At 34.5% G+C, this 17,563-nt stretch overlaps 1 protein-coding gene across 6 annotated transcripts in view; it reads right to left on the bottom strand.

Moving 5' to 3' along the window:
* KIAA0825 (KIAA0825 ortholog) overlaps positions 1-17,563 on the bottom strand; it is a 245,049-nt gene that overhangs the window by 175,980 nt on the left and 51,506 nt on the right. For all 6 annotated transcript variants that reach the window (XM_051789274.1, XM_051789275.1, XM_051789278.1 and 3 more), the window contains exon 4: positions 13,208-13,877. In XM_051789274.1, coding sequence (XP_051645234.1) covers positions 13,208-13,877 — 670 coding nt within the window. The remainder of the gene's footprint in view (positions 1-13,207; positions 13,878-17,563) is intronic.

Here is a 17,563-nt window from a genome sequence, read left to right as displayed (position 1 = left end):
TTTTTTTTTAGTTAGCATGGCACCTTAAATATTTTAAACAATTTTGAATTCACAACATCTCAAAAACTGAATGGCTAATTCCGATTATTTCAAGTCATCCAAGCATGTGACACAGTAAAGTGTGATGCAGAAATCCCTGCAATAGAGGTGAGCTCGCTGTGGATGTTCAAGAATAGCTACACTATGACAGCACTGCTCTCAGATTAATTAGCCTTTACTACTCACTGTACAGAGCCACATGGCTAAACTGCTTCTGAGAATCATGATGGAATCCTTGGAAAGCAACCTGATGACTGTTTTCTTCAGTGATTACAGTGGGGATTTCTCCCTCAGCAGGAACCAAGGGTCTTTAAAATCAATTATACTATAAATTACCTTCCCAATACATTAAATATCATTCCCCTGCCCCATTTATAAGGTTCAATTTCATATAAGATAGATCTACAATATTGTTCTACAAGGGACACAAGAAGGCAATGTCAGGGATTTCATCCAATAAAGCTACATGAGGAAGAAAATAAAATATAAAAAGTTCAATATTAAACTTAAAATCTAGCTACAACCTGCATACATAATAAATGGAACTATCACATTATTAAAATCTGAAAGGAAATAGCCTAATAAAGCAACAAAAACACAGCTGCTGATAATCATTGTGTATAGGGGTATTTCAATGGGTAAATTTTCAAAGCAGTGCACAGGGAGTTACATACATAAATTCCATTAACAATAATGTGTTCCTCAGCTCTCAATGATATTAACGTTTAAGTGACACTATAACTATTGTAACAATCTTGCATTTATGACTGCATTAATCTGCACACTATCTCCTAAACAGAGCTTCTATGTAAGCTTTATTATTCTTTTGTTTGCATTTATTAATGATATTTTCAATTTTTATGGACATCTGCTCACAGTTTTCTCAAACTGCATGTTGGCGTACCTTATTTAATGCAACTGCTAGGTTTAAATAATTAGTATTGTTGGATACGATCACTAATTTCCTCATACTGTAAGAAGTAACTGAGTATTTCGGCAAAGCAGATGTAATACATGGTATTACACAGAACTAAATTATTACAAACAGTGCCAGCAGTTTTCTATACACAGTATTTAAGATAATTATAAAAAAATCATCTTCATTACTGCATGCTAGTTTTTTTTAACAGTTTAATTTGGATAGGTTACAAGATACATTCAAGTCACACAGATACAATTACTGCAAACCCAAGAAGCTACAAAATGTTCCTAAACAAATATCTTTGACCCTGTTAATGTCTGTTTCTTATTAATATAAGGCTACGTTGTTTGTAGCATGAATTTTTTATGAAATATGAAAAAAAGGAAAGAAAATCCCTTAACAGTTGTTATTGATTCCACCACTTACTGACTGAAAGATAAGCACCATTTACAATGCAGAACAGATGCAGATGCTGACAGAAATGTAAACAATTGTTGCTTGGCTTACTGCCAGATTCTAAGCTGATACATTAAATTCCAAGTGAAGCACATTTCCCCTATAGATTGCATTTACTGCCCCTTCATTTCCTATGTGCTCTGTCTTTCTGTTGCTGTGCCTGGCACTAAGCTATTTTCAGTTCTTTGGTGACCCCTGAGGCCTACTGCTACCTCACATAGCCATTAGAGAAGGGAATTGCATGTGTCTGACATGGCCTGAAACCAATTATTTGATATTTTCTTCAGAATGATGCCCAAGTCTATTGGGAATGAGCAATCATGAAATAATTTACCTCCTGATTTAATTTTTTTCTGCACAAATTAGTTGTAGCCTGAGCTAGCTATACACAGCTGCCTGCAACGTATCTCTGTCATATCAAGATTCTACTTGAAATGATGAAAAAGGAAAGGAGAGAGTAGAATTGAATAGAATAGGTTGGGGAATCCTGCTTTTAAAAGGCATTGACAAGTTTATCAGATATACTGTATACTGATCACATGTGCTCTCTGCTGATTGAAACTGACAGATTCAGAAAGAACTATTAGTGCAGCAAAGGAAACCACATGGATGCAAACTGTTACCCAAGTGCTTAAGGTTTTTTAAACACCCGTCTTGCTTTGCAGCTCACTGCAGCGAAACCTAGGAGTTCCAGCATAATCTGATAAAGCACTGAAGTAAGGGATCTCCACTGAAGTATAAACATGATAAGCATGTATAAATTTGCATATATTTAATCAAGAGAGTATTTCTGTCATAGAAAGAGGTATGTCACTGACAGCTATTAAACCACCTCAGTGAAGACTACACTAATCTTTTGAAAGAGATTCACTATATATAAAATTTTAACCAAATCTGCTCCATAAAATGAGATCAGTTTCCACCTTATAGTGAAGGTTGATTGCATATCAGGTTGCTAGATGTTTGTTACTAAATGTTAAGGTCCTCTGTTAAAGTTGAGTGTATAGATTCGCCAAAATTAAACATTTACTTGCAAATCATGTTCACTGACCAACTGATGAAAGAAAGGATAGACCAGTGCTGGAAACACAGGCTGAAGAACAAGAACATCTAATCACACTCTGACATCAAATTCATGTTGTAATCTCAAGTGCATCCTCTCACCCATCTGACTCCATGACAGCATACAGCTACAGCTCTGATGAACAAATTACAGACTTCCTCAAGTGCTCTGAGGATGAAGTGCCCTGTAATCATGTTTAATAAAATTACTTTATACACCGATAGCTATCTCAGCTTGGCCTGAAACCAGAGACTCAACCTGCTCAATTATCAAAAGCACACCTATCCTCTAATAAATTACAAGACATTCTGATTATGCAATCCCCGATAGACAATGACATTTTAAACAATTCAAATGTAAACAAACCAATGAGTCTCTAAATTAAAATTAATTAATGATGGGTCCATTTAAGGAATTTAGCAGTTGGTATCCAATAATTTTCTGATAATTCTCATAATATTAAAATAGATGACATTCTTTAAACTTCCCTTTAATTAAAATTATTTTAAAACTTATAGAAAGACTATATGTGCAGTTGTTTATAGCAGTTATGGGCAGTTTTTTAGGTACTATTCTATAATTGGCAATTTCTTCTGAAGCAGCAACTATAAGCAAACAGTCCTTTGGAAAACTGCAAGAACTATCCTATGACAAAATGCTACTTTTGGTAATATTTCTCAATAGAACTGAAACCATATTCTGGCCTTACCAATGACATAAACTGGTTCCACATGCATCTTTTTATTTTTCTTGTCTACTCTGTGGGCTGAGGGAGTCATTGCATTTCCTGAAGTCTTCACACTCACACACAGAAAACACCAAAATAGTGTTTGAAGAGAGCATAAACACTGAAAGTCTGCAGCAAACTGTAAATAGACCTATATTGAAACAGTAGTCTTTGAAGAACTCTAAAAGTTGATCTTCCTCAGTCTTTGCTGAAAGAGAAATTAGGCACTGCCAGGTCTCTCAAACTTTCTCATTACTTGTAACTTTGATAGGACTTGCTTGTATTTCCCTGTAAACCATTTTAAAATACTTGGCTGATAAAAGACAATTCTAATTTGTATTTGAAAACACAATAATTTACATATTTATTTTAATCTGATTTAAATTTCTTTAATGTTTGCAAATATAAAAATATCTGCTAGCTTAATTACTATCCTTCTGCATCCACATTCACAGAGGAATTGTTGGGTTTCTCATAGATTGGTTCATTACATCAGACTCACTCTATTTAAATTAGATTGCTAGGAACTTTCAACCAAACAGGAGTTTCTATCAAGTGTTCATCATTCCTTTGTGTAGTCTATGTATGATATTATGTTTTTTCTTTAAATAATAGATTAAAGTGCCTGTGTTACTTTTGTTTCTCTTATTCCTTGGAATTTCCAAGATATAACAGAGCCAGTTCAACTCTATTCTAATAAGAGAAAAAAAACCAACAAACTACTTATAAAGCTGGAGTCAATATTCATATTTCTGCTTCCTACCTCTTTATATTTCAAAACCCTAGTTAGGCTAAGTCACCACAAAGTTCTAATGAGTACTTTTACAAGGAATATAAACATCAGAAATAAATCTAGGCATACAGAAAAAAGGGCAGACACTGCCATTTCAAAACTTCTAGAGAAATGTTTGGAAATTCATAATCTTTTAACAAATATGTTGTAGAAAGACTAATATACAAAAGAAGGATTAATCACATCTGTCAGCACAGATATAAGTTCCCACTCACTGAGCTGAGACTACACAATTAAAGCACCTCCTTATAGATGAGCTGCTAGTATGGTGTGTGACAGAACACCTAATAATGTCACAGAAAGTGCTGGACTTTTCCAGCACATGAACAGAAAATCAGTGCACTGATTCGTAGCCAGAGGATGATCAGTGCATGAATCTATTGAGGAAAACAAAGCTCTTCTGGAAAGTCTGAGACCAGTAACTGATCTAATTTTAGACAGTCCCGAACATTCGTGGGCACTGGGACTGGGTTATAACCACACTTATTCTTTCTACGTCAGACAGACAGAAATATCCCTATTGCCTTGCTCTATTCAGTAAATGTAGTGAAAAGTACTATAAAATGACTGAAAGCTTTGCTTTTCAAAAACTCAGCAGATACAGCAGTCCCTTGATTGAAGATGGAGGGGTTTTAAAAAATTCTAAGCCTACACCACAGTGCAAAGAACATGCATATTCTAATTTAGCATGTAACATCCATCTTGAGGATGTGACCCCCACCAATTTAACCACTTTTTTTTCAAAAAAATTATTGTGACTAATTTTGACTTTTTCCCATACAATTTTGTGACAGAAGAAATTCTCTGTCTTGACAAAAATCAGTCAAGACCACCTAACAAACTTGTGATTAAAGGATGGCAGATGCATGTATTGAAAATTCTTGTAACAACTTTCTTTGAATCAATACTGCAGGAGACCCTTAAAGACATTTTTTAAGTATTGTCTTATCTACCATAGTTCTACACACTTGTCTTCACAAAAGCCCATGTTCTTAAGTAAAAGAGAGACTATTATAATTCTCTCTCAGATTGTGTCACTTTTTATTATTAAAAAGAAAACTACAGTACATAAATCTCAAAATGAACTCTGACCACTCTCCAAGTATCAGACTAGAGAGTCAATCTGTTTCATCTTTTAAATCTGGGATGATAATGCAACAATTAGAGAGCATAGTGAGTTAAAGGCTTTTTTCATGTTGTGGAAGAAAATGCAGGTATGCTGTGAAAGCACAAAGGAAGATAATTAGTTGGTGTTTGCTAATTGTGGACATTTTGAAAGAAAAAAAACCCAAACCAACAAACCAAGAGTGAAACTATGCCCCTTTCAACCTCTACAGAATTCTGAAAACAGATTCGAATTCTGGTTGGAAAAGATAAAGTGGAAGAAATTCATTAGGACACAACAGTTTAAAAAATATAAACCAAAATATAATTGAGAATTTCATGTTTAAAAATATTTAAATAATTTCAAAAGTAAAGTTAGGATTTACCTATTTTATTAAATAAACTAGATAATAAAATCCCAGAATAGGTATATTTTTAATGAGATATCAATAATGAGATACCACTGGCCATCTTCATATTACGGGCTTAATAAGTAATTTGAAGCAACTGCTCTGAAAAGATGGAAGGTGTTCAGGCACACTACCAGCTTTGAAATTCTGTCAGTTCAACTGACATTTCAGTAACTGAGATACTGTTATCTTACCCCCTACTATATATTTAAAAAGTAACAAGCTTAATGCTTTTGCAATCTTCAAGAAAATGTCATTCTCCCACTAGAAACACATTTGTGGTCCTAGGATATTGTTTTCATATGGCCTTTAAAAGAGTACCTCTTTTCTATTAAAACTTCAACTATGCATGTTCAAACAGATGGTTTTATTTTTTTCTCAGTACTAATGATATTTCTGTTTAATATAATTGCGTAGAAGAAATCAAATGCAATATTTGCAAGAATAAGAAATAATATGTGACAAACAAGCTATAAAACACATTATTTCCTATATTATATTCAAGGATATTTATTTTGTTTCCCCTGAGTAACAGGATCTTGCTATGGCTGTCAAAGTTTAATAGGCTTCCCAAGGAACAAAGACAACTTCAGAAATCTGCATCATATCTGTATGTCCACTGATTTTCAACTCTAACTTCCTATATAAATTCCCACTAACACTATTTGCTCCACTATTTGAAATCAGTGACAATTAAATCTATTGAATATCTCAATATTGATTGGCTCATAAAAAAAATTAGCAATCTTTGGTGATTATATCTGCATTTTTACTCAATCCCCATGTAATAACCATGTAATTTTCACTCTTGTCCCATGTTTTCTGTGAAGTTTATATACGCACAACAGAAAAGTGCTATAGTTTTACTTGATACCTGTAACTTCCCCATTTTTCATGGATGGAAACTGTACAGTTTTTCACTCCACCTGTGTAAGATATGGTGAAGATTGTGCCATAGATCACCATGTATGAAGACAGGCTGAGAGAGTTGGGGTTATAAGCATGGAGAAGAGAAAGCTCTGGAGACAGCTTAGAGCCTGTTCCAATACCTAAGGACATACAGGAGAGTTGGAGAGGCACTTTTGACAAGGCCATTGAGTGACAAAACAAGCAGGAATGGCTTCCAATTGAAAGAAGGTAGCTTTAAATTCCATGTTGGAAGTATTCATGTTTTTATAATGTCTAAAAGTCACTACAATATTTATGTGGGTCTTGAAACACCTTAAAGTTTAAATTAATGAAAAAAACCTTTCAAATAATTTCCATAGTTAAATTTTAAAATTTTATATTTCTAAACATTTGGTCTTTAACAACACATTATAGATATAAATACCTGAAAACTTGCTTGTACTAATCCAAGGACCTGGGCAATAGAATTAATTTGATCTGCAAAAGCAGGAAGTGATACTGGATATTATCATCTATAATCCATCCATGGTCTACTTTATACTAGCATGCCTTACGACCACTTCAGAAAGACGCAACAGGACTTTCCAGGATAGAACAGTAGTAAGTCAAGTGACTGAAACACTTTCTCCCTTCATCCTCATACTTCTAAAAAAAACAGATTTCAACAGTGGACTGTTGAAATGAGAAAACATGATGGAAAACCAATTGTAACTAAAACATAAATATTGTAAATTATCTGCTATAATTCATAATCTGTACAGAAGTATCAAAAAAGGTGCAAAGATACATATATTAATGACATGAATCCAAACTTGGAACTCTTTAATTTCCAGATAGTAATGGGAGAATAAATTATACTGAAGTTATTCATCCTAATTATTTCCAGACATGAATAATCAGGTTTTTTCATTACACAGTCACTAAACCAGAAGGTATAAATGTTATTGTAACCATATTTTTGATAGATAAGACAAAGATAATAGAAGGTTGGTTGTAGGCCATAATGATGGTTTAAGAGATCACAAAGCAACTGAATTTAAATAAAATGGAAGGATAAAAGCAAGTCTGAAATTGAAGTTCTTTATTTCAAAGGAAGGAAATTATAAACTAGGGTAAATAAAGCCATATGCACATGAATGTAGTGGAGAAATCAAATATAAGTTAAATGTGTGTCCTGGTTACAGAGAAGGGGGTGGAGTTTAGCATGGTGTGGGTGTGACCAAGTTATTCTATACACCCACCTCATCACTGGGGGGTGTGGTTTCAGCAGGAAAAGACCAGGTGCCCTCACCAGAAGTTGGCCATTTTGTTGCCCTCTGGGACGGTATCAGCATCAACCCTTTGGACTCAGGACAACTCTGCTGGTGCCCCCTTCAATTTTCTCCGGAGCACAACTATGGACCTTTGGTGCTGAAAGGAACAGCGGCAAAACCACAACTGACTATAGTGTTCAATTGACAGTGCCAGTGGGGAAGCTGTCAGCAGCAGGGGCGAACCCCAACTAGTTAAGCTCATCAAGCTGGGAGAAAAGGCACCCAGGCAAACCCAGCCAAACCGAGCTGGAAGCAGTGTAGCTAAGTGGTAGGAAAAAAAGCAGCAGTGGCCCGCGGGATCAACCTATGGTGCAGCGAAGCAGTAGAAATGGCAGTGCAGGCACCTGCGCAGAACTGAGCCCCAGTAGAGAGGCTGAGCAACCCCTACTTGGACAACCTCGCTTCTGGGCGGTTGTTTGTCCTTCTTTTTTGTTGTTTTCGGTTGAGGGGTAGGATACATTAGCTGCAGGAGCTTCGCTGTCATATTGCCTTTGTTCCTGAATACCACATGGCGCTGGGCGCAGGCATGGTCACCATATTGTCCTTGTCTGGGGAAACCATATTGGTTTTTTTCCTGGTATTACCTTTCTGTGGGTAAAACACCTTCTCTTTTTTGTATACTTTTGCTATTAATATTGCTGTTGTTATTGTCTGTGTCTTATTCTATTGCTTTGTGCTTTTAATGAACTATTATCTTAACTAATAATCTCTCCTTTTTTTGTCCCTCCCTTACCAGAAAGGCGTAGGGGAAGGAGAGTGGCTTATTTGGAGTTTAATTTCCTAATGGTGTTAAAAGCAGCCCAATACGCAAAACCCAAAACTTGCATTCCAAGTTAGCTCAACAAATTGCTGGGAATATGTAAGGTTAAGTGAGCTCAAAATAGATTTTTCTAACCAAGTATTTAAATTTAACATCCCAAAGTTGTCTTCATTTCAACAAGTTACTCCAGAGCCTGTTTCTCTTCTTGCTCTCAGTTCCACTACCCAAATGCAGCTAAACAATACCAAGTCCTTCTATTCAAGTTTAGATATATGCCATATTCATATTAGGTGTTCCACAACCACAGTATCTTCTGTTGGAACTCAAGAACAGTTAAAGATAAAAAATTTATAATATCACAATTTAAATCACAGTTTGCATTTGAATATATCTTTAGAATACAAAGGAAGTTGGTTATATTCTGTAGAAGGAAAAGAGAAAGGAGGCCTGCTAGACACATAAGTAACAGGATGATATACTGCAGTAAAATTGCAAAATATGAATATTAAAATACATCTCTGAAGGTGGTTTAATTACTTTGTAGCTAAAAATATACCTCCACTTTGCAATAATATTTCCTTAAAAATAATCAACTAGTGATATTTAAGAGCACACTATGTATTGCCAAGTTTCATTTGGGATTTTAAATGTTTAAGGGTCTCTGAAAAGTTTGTGACTATTTGAAAATATTAAGCCAATGAATTTGAATATGTCAGAAAAGATGAAACTCAGAGCTCTAATGTCTGTTTAGTCTTAATCAAAGGAAAGTAAAAATAAAAAGATCCAAGTAGTCTACATATGTATTTACACTCTCTGTTTATGTATAAAATTATACCAATAAACCAAAGAAAACCTTCCACTAATACATAAATTGTGCATAATTTCATGGGTTTTAAGTTTCTTTGGCAGATGTCTTATCACTCGTAAGAGTAGCTGTTTTTTCATCTAACAGATGAAGAATTAAGATAGGTTAGTAATGCCTGATTAAACTAGCTTAACATTTTGGTAAACAGAGGAGCATAATAAGGGTTCAAAAGGTAAAAGTACAGTACACATTTAATACACTTACTGCAAATAATTTCTGAGAAATATCACATTGGAAATTGAAGCAAAAAACCATAAGAGATAAGCTGAAAACCAACTGTGATTCTTTCCATGCTAAGTATGTTAACAGATGTTTTTAGTACATTTTTAAATACCATAACATTACATAAACTTCTGAAAGACATATGATTAAAATGATGAACAACAAAATCCTCTAAAAGCTCCAAAATATTTTTAGGGGGGTGTTGAGAAACATTCCTTGGATATTAGTTTAGCAGATTGGAAACATCGATTATGTGCTGAAAATATATAAAGAAATTATAATTCATGTTATTTAAAACCCTTCTAGAATAATTTAGCTCAAATACTTATGGCTGAATCCTGCACTGTTAAAGGTAATAAGAGTCACAGATATAATAGGGAACAGGAGCAAGTTATAACATAAAAACACCTGCCTCCAGTATAGTTGCCAATTGAAGATGCCAAATTCCAAAAAATCTGCCTCTTTTCACATGCCATTTTGACAGCTTCTCTCCCAAACCATGCTCTTCCTCAATCCTGATAAATGGATACAATCTTTTTACAGTACTTGACAAATAACTGTTCTAATACAATACGAAAAGAAAAACATTATTTCCTTACTTCACAAATAGATTGTTATATATGAAATATTCTAAGGATTCATAACTCTGTTAAAGCTTTTTATAGACTACCTGTATTTTCCCAACAGAAGAAGGTTGTCTATAGAAATTTTTCTGAGGTTCTGGCACTGTTTCATTATTTTCAGTTATTTTTGTCCTCTGCTACATAGTAAGACGGATTACAGCAAGTCTTAACGAAAAAAAAAACACAACAAAAAACAATCAACCAAAAACCACATTACCCTGAGGGTGGACTGAGCAAACACAAGCCTTTTTATCACCTCTGGGATAACAGTCCCAATTGAATGCACTAGATTAAATTATTTTGCTGTTCTGAAATGTGCTGGTTTGGTGGTTTCCAGAGGGCAGAGACCTCTAATCAAAAAATAAGAAACACATTGGTATAACTGTCTATCAGCTAAGAAGAAAACCTCTTTTCTTTTTCTCCATCCCTCCATACTACAGCATGAGGGTTTTTTTCATACTTGGCAAACTGGGTATCACTGTCAAGGCAATCTATTAAAGCTGTCTTTTAACTTGAACTATGTAAAAATACAGACTTCCACTCATTTCTGTGAGAGTAGAAAAGGTATCAGAACTTAATATGAGTTCCAAGCAGGAAAAGCTACTTGACATTAAGAACTTGTCTACCATTACAAAAACCTCCTAAAACAGTTAGTCTGTAGAATTTTTTTTTTCCCAAAGAGTTATTTCAGTGTGAACTGCCTTGTGAACACTTTAGTTCTAAATGAAAAATACCCTTTTCTGACATGGTACAAACATAGTATATTCAAAAACGTAGAGAAATCTCTTTCCAGAAAAGACTCTTCACATATGAGCTCATATAGAATAAACTATTCAATAATAACTGTTTTAGCAATGATACAATGAAAATCTTTTGCTTGAGTTGGTTAATAATACCAAATAATAGGCTATGACATGTCCACAAAATGAAAAAAACAAACCATACCCAAAACTACATAACTCTGACCCCCTATTTTGCTCTAGCCTGCCAACTTCACTGGTTTGGCTTATGGTTTGGCTGCCTGCAGTCTATAATCACAGATCATCTAGAGCAGTTCGATTCTGCAGAAAACTAGTGAGAAACTGTAGGTAAATCAGTGCCTGTCTCCCATACTAACTTCTTGAAGTAAAATAATATGAAGACATGAGCACGACAGGCCCTGTGAAGAAAGTAACTTGGAGTATTAAATGATATTAATGAACAGCACTTCCAAGCACATTTCATAGGTGCTAAGAGGACAGGTTTTGCATGTGCAAATCTGACATTTACTGCATTTTCAATAAAAATTAAAATCTGCTCTAATACTTATGAAATACTGAAGTTTTTTTAATTCAAATTAATTACAGAAAATGTTTTAAAGTTGTAAGCAGATTCCTAAGATTTACTTTGTTTATTTTCACCTACCTCTGCTTTTCTGAATACACAAAAGAAATGTGCAATGGAAATCTGTACTGATAGATATGCTGGCACAACAATATGTTAAAGTGCATCTTTTGGCAAAAAAAATCAAGCAGACGAAGTATTGTATTAATAGATTTGAAGGACTGTTCTCTTCCTTCTTGTACTACAGAAAGAGTTAATGTGTGAGCGTTTTAGAGACACCCTTAGTGTCACTTTAAACTCCATGTTTTAGATGTAAAATGAAGATACCTAAACTTACCCATCCTTGAGAGCTGTTTTGAGGCTGAAATTAAAAGTTAGTTACAGATTTCCCGTTCCCGACAGGTCTTTTTTTTTCTGTCAGTGAGTCCTTTCATTGACTCCCATCTCACTACATAATTCAAAGGTACACTTCTTCTTGTTTATTCCATACCTCAACAGTACTCTGACACTACACTCTATCCCACTAATATGTCAATGTTACAGTGAACTTGTCCTTTCAACTTATATGCCTGCATGCCTTTTCCCTTACCTTGTCCTTCATATGTTCCACATACTCATCCATATTTCATCTCTTGTTGAAAAATTAACTCTGCATTTCTTCCACTATAATTTCTATTTGACTTACAGTAACATATATGATGATTTTAAAACTCACAAGAGTGCAATTTTCTTCTGCATCAACCTGACAAATCATCACCTCATTTATCCCTTTTGTATGTTGCACAACCCGAAGATCTTCTGTTTCTATATTTTTCACATGATTCTAAGCTTTTAATATTTTCTGTCTGCAAATCACTTCACCTTTATGGAAAGCTATGCTTTAAACAAACAGCTTCTGCACAGAGGAGTGATCAAAACTCTGCATTGAAAAAGCAATTACATACAATCACGTAATTATGTCATGAAAGTTTCCCTTTCGTATGATTTTTTCTGAAGTGCTGATTCTTCCCTTTGGAAATTAGCACATCAGATTTACAACTGAAGAAGAGAAAGTACAAAATATACTACATCAGTAACAGATTCCTCTCCTGCTTTACATTCCTTGGAACAAGAAGTTGTTACCAGGTGGTATTAACTCTAACTTACTGTACTTTCACACAATTAGAAAGCATAAATGTTTGTTTGTGTGTTTGTCACAACTAAAATCTGCATAGTAATCTTTTGTGATAGCTCTGATGTATGAATCTGTGTCTGTTTCATGGACACATCAAAATAATCTCCTTTAAATGTCTGACATTTTGAAATAAGTAGGGGTAAAAGACTGAGGAGTTTGTGTTTATTTAAACCTGGAGTAAATAGTTGTTATTTAATTATATATTTCAGCAGTAGGAATAAGTTAGGCTAAAAAAAAAATACTATGACATGACAGTGTTATCCAATGAATTATAATGGGGTTTTTGTAAGTTACATAAGTTACTTTCTCGTACTTTAAAACGTTTTTCATCACAATTCTGACACAGGCTAGAATTCAACTACAGTAGCATGGTTAAAACATAAAGCTGTAATTAATAATTTTAGGTCTCTCTCTCCATAGAAAATAATCAAGTATATTGGAAAAAAAAAGTAACATAATTAAAATAATATCTAACTACAAAGAACATAAAATAAAACTACTAACCCACAGCGTGAACTGTTCCTCTACACTTCTTTGAAATCTTGTTTGCTTTAACTATATGTAGAGCATTTTCTTTGAACTGCAGCTCACAAAGTCTTTCAAGAAGAACTGTCATTTCTTCTGTGATGGTATCCAGATAAGTTTCATTAATAAACTTCAATGATAAAGAAGGATCAATAGTTCCACTTAGTATATACAAATCTTCTTTTATCATTGTGCACAATGTGGGTATGGAACTTTGGTAACCATGAACCACCTTATCAAAATTTGTTTCACCACAACTAGATAAAATACAGTTCTGTAGAAGATCGCTAACCAGTTTATTCTGCATATTTTGATACTTCGTTAAGACTTCTGATTCAGGATAAAGAAACAAAAGTTGCTGTATGCACTGAGTTTTAAACTCCATTTGTTGTTGCAAAGCAGTAGCGTTTGCTTCTTCTTGACTTTGCAGTCTATTTATTAAAAATTGTCGAAGATGCAATCTCACATCATCCCAAAGAGACTTCACATCCATAGCTGAATCATCTTCAATGGTATGAAGGGAAGATGTTAACTCAAAAGATGTCCCAGTCGGAGTGCAGGGAAATGAGACACCACACTGACTAGAGAGATCCAGAAGGAAGTGAAGTACCATTTCTTCTTGATTTTGCTCATTCTTCAGCAAGCTTTGCTAAAAATGGTAAATCAGACAGTATTTTAATAATGTTTTATTAATCCTGGTTCATTAAATGAACAGCTTCATGCCAGAGCAAAAACTGTGTTTCCAATACTAATTGCCTTACAAGCAAATAAAATAAACTGCTATATAAACAACAGAAGTTATAAAACCTATGGAAAAGAGTATTTATGTGCCAATTAATTTCCTTGTCTACCTCTACCAATAACTCATACTCCTCTTCCCATCTTTCTTATATCCCCAACCTCTTTTCTCAATCAATTCTAGACCACAGTTCAAGGGAAACCCTTTGCAGTCTGTTTATTCTGGTCACACAAACATCTTTGAAAAGAAAATTTTATGAAAAATTATTTAATATTTACACAGATAATGACAGGTCCCTTTCTATAGCTCAGTAGGCAACCGTCAAAAAGGCCATTCTAAGGATAAAATAGTCTTCCCAGGATATCCTTAAAGAACTAAAACTGAAAACTTGTTAAGAATTAAAGAGGCTTAGATCACACAGGACAGAAGAATAAGAAGCTGTGTATCCCATCAAACCAAGATGCAGACTGATACATAAACAATATAGCGATATCCATGTACATCTCCACTATATGGGGTGGAGAAGGAAGTCAGTTAACAAAGCAGGTGAAATCACATGGATGTGTATGCTGTTCCTACTTCACTCAAGTCTGAAGAGCTCTCTCTTGGTCCAGGGCCAGAATCTCTGACCTTAGAGCTGCTTCAGACTCAAGAAGTTATGCAGCACATAGCAGGTCCTCTTGTCACAGCTCAGTGCTGCTGTCACAGTAAACAAGAAAAGTGAGTGAAATTGCTGCTACTCTTAATTTTCAGTTGGCAAGCCCTGAGTGAATAAGGATCTAGAAGCCCTCTCACTTGCTCCCTCACCTTCCATTGCTTCTCTCCAACAGAGAAAAGCACTGTGGCAAACCACCAGAGGGGAATTATTTCCATTCGTATCCTTTATCTGGGTCTCCTAGCTGTACTCCATGCTATAATGCAAGGCTGGTAAAGAAACTGTTGGCAATCTCCCACCTTCAGAATTACTGATTTATTTAACTTGCAGTATTTGAGGAAATTATTAGTTTTATTTCTGTTGTCCTTTTGAAAGAGAGATAGATAATTCAAATTTGAATGTTGAATAAATACAACTATTTCCAAATAAAAATCTTCAGTTTTTCCACTGTAGCAAGCTTTTCTCCATAGATAATTATGCTTTTGAGTCACAAAAATTTTCAAAATCAGAACTTGTATTTCTTTGTTCTGGATGTTACAAAACTGTTACACTCTTATGCAGGAAAAGAAGAGTTTAATCTTTCTACTGCCCTCTATTCTGAAGTGTTTCATGATAAAAATTAAAAAATAAGACACTTCCACCACAGTACCTAATTCTGGACATTAGACAGGAAGCATGATTCCTCTTATAAAGGAAAGTCTTAAAATTAATAGACTACCTATTTTCTTCCATGTTAGATCTTTATTTCAGAATTAACCTTATTAATTTTTTTACTTACAAGCAGAAAAGACATGTGGAAGACAGAATAATAAAGGAAATTAGCAGTCAAATATCATCCTATAAAAGCATGTGCACATAATAGAAATATATGCAACTAGTTAAAATCTTAAATCATACATATCAATAGGCATATACATAACACTGATCTGATTCTCTTTTATTATCTACTGAAGTATTCTATAAGGTCTTCTGGCCCTAAAGAAAACATGTCTCAGAGGGTAAACCAAAACTCTGATCACTAACCACCATGTTGAAGAGTTGAGTCTTCACAGGTAGACTTCTGGAATTTAAATATTACTTTTTTTTAATGAATCATGCTCAAATACTATATTCTGAAATGTACTAAACAAGAGAAGCTGTGAAAACAGTGAATGTAACTGATGTCATTGGAAGATTAATCCAAATGATCTTCTAAGCAAACCCCTACTGCTGTTTTTCAAGGCAAAGCAGAAATATTTTTATATATCTAAGGATTGTACCAAGGCCTTTGCAATTTAAACTACGGCATTAAAAATAGGGAGCTTGCAGATGCCATTTTAGATGTAGTATTACTCAGAAAAAGAGCTCTGAAAACAGTGTCATCAAGTCTCTTAAACCACTGCCTATATTGATGTAAGCTTTTCTATTTAAAAATTAACCTGTAAAAATACTTCAACACATAATGCCAAAACTGTTCCAGAGAAAAAGATCCAAATTAGTATCCTCCAATGGTTTGGAGAAAAATGAAAAGTTCCCTTATAAGCACAGAAAGTTAGTGACAATAATATACAAAAAACCAGTTGCAGTCTACCAACTGGACTACTAGCTACTATAGACCTACCATATCAATATACAAATACAATAAGATTAAGACTTTGTTAAAAAAAGAATTTGTCATTATTTTAGCAGGAACAGAATTTAATAAAGATGTGCTTGTGCTCATATTCAGCTTTTAAATCTTTAGCATTACAAGACAGTACACAGAAGGACAAAATTTCACATAATTAACATTTTCAGCCTTCATGAAGAAACTCAGTATTTTCCTAAGAGTTCACAAATACATGAGAATAACAATAAACCTAAATACAGCACCCCAGTCAAAACACAGAAAGAAGTTTGCACTGTTCCAGCAGCTTAAAAGATAAATAAAATTCTTAACAAACAAAACACACACAATAAGGGATAACAATGAATAGGGATATTGTCCTGAATTGAAGGAAGGTTGCTGTTATTGAAGATGTATTATATATATTTAATTAAAAGCATGCAAGAAGAAATTAACTGAGTAATTAGTTCAATGTGTGGAGAGATACCTTTAAGAAAGGTTAGATCATAATAATCTCATTAATGCTGAATATTATTGAAAATAATTTACTGCTTAAGGAACTAAAGATTATCTACTGTGAATATAACTTCTTACAGATGGACTGTCTCTGCTAATACAGATACACTTTTCATCTGTATTCTCATCTATACAACAGGCTGGATTATCTAAGAAGCCATGAGCCTGGAAGTAGTGATGTCCAACTTCCTGAGCTCCAAAAATGTTTTCCTGATAAACTGTGCAGAATCAAAACTTTAAGGCTTCTCACACTTTGCTGCCTGTTTAGCAGTCTGCCACAGATCCATTCTCAAGGCTTAACTGGATTCTACAGCTCACAGCAAGACTGTCATGCAGTTAGTAAGCTCCTGGGCATATGAAGAGCTAGAAAGCATGTTTTGTGTAGGATATTTCAGAGATGGGGACATTTCAGTGTTTCCCAAACAAATGCCGCCATCTGGTGTTCAGGTATATGGCTCGAATAGACCCTGCAGAAAGAAGAAAGTAGGGAATGGACACAAGTAAGTCATCATTGCCATGCCACCTGCTGAGGGATTTAAGTAAGGATCTAACTGGACTAAGAGGAGTGACAAAAGACTTCCTAAGTCAAAAACTTCATGGGTCAGCATTTTCTGGGATTCTCTAATTTCATCTAGATCAAGTATGACATGTTGCAGTGTCTGAAACTTTCGAGTGGAGTGATTAATTAACAGCAACATTCCTTTGATCAGCTGTGTCAGAAAGCAACAAAATCACTTCTTCACCACATGAACATTAAAGACCTGGTATTTCTAGAGATTACTTCCTCATTTGGCACAGCTCAATATCCAGTGGATTCAAAGGTGACTGAAAGAGCTACAA

Source organism: Manacus candei, unplaced genomic scaffold (assembly GCF_025592945.1).
Source record: "Manacus candei isolate 608988 ecotype Guabito, Panama unplaced genomic scaffold, ASM2559294v1 h1tg000027l, whole genome shotgun sequence".
Lineage (NCBI taxonomy): Eukaryota > Metazoa > Chordata > Aves > Passeriformes > Pipridae > Manacus > Manacus candei.
This window is presented reverse-complemented; position numbering and strand designations above follow the sequence as displayed.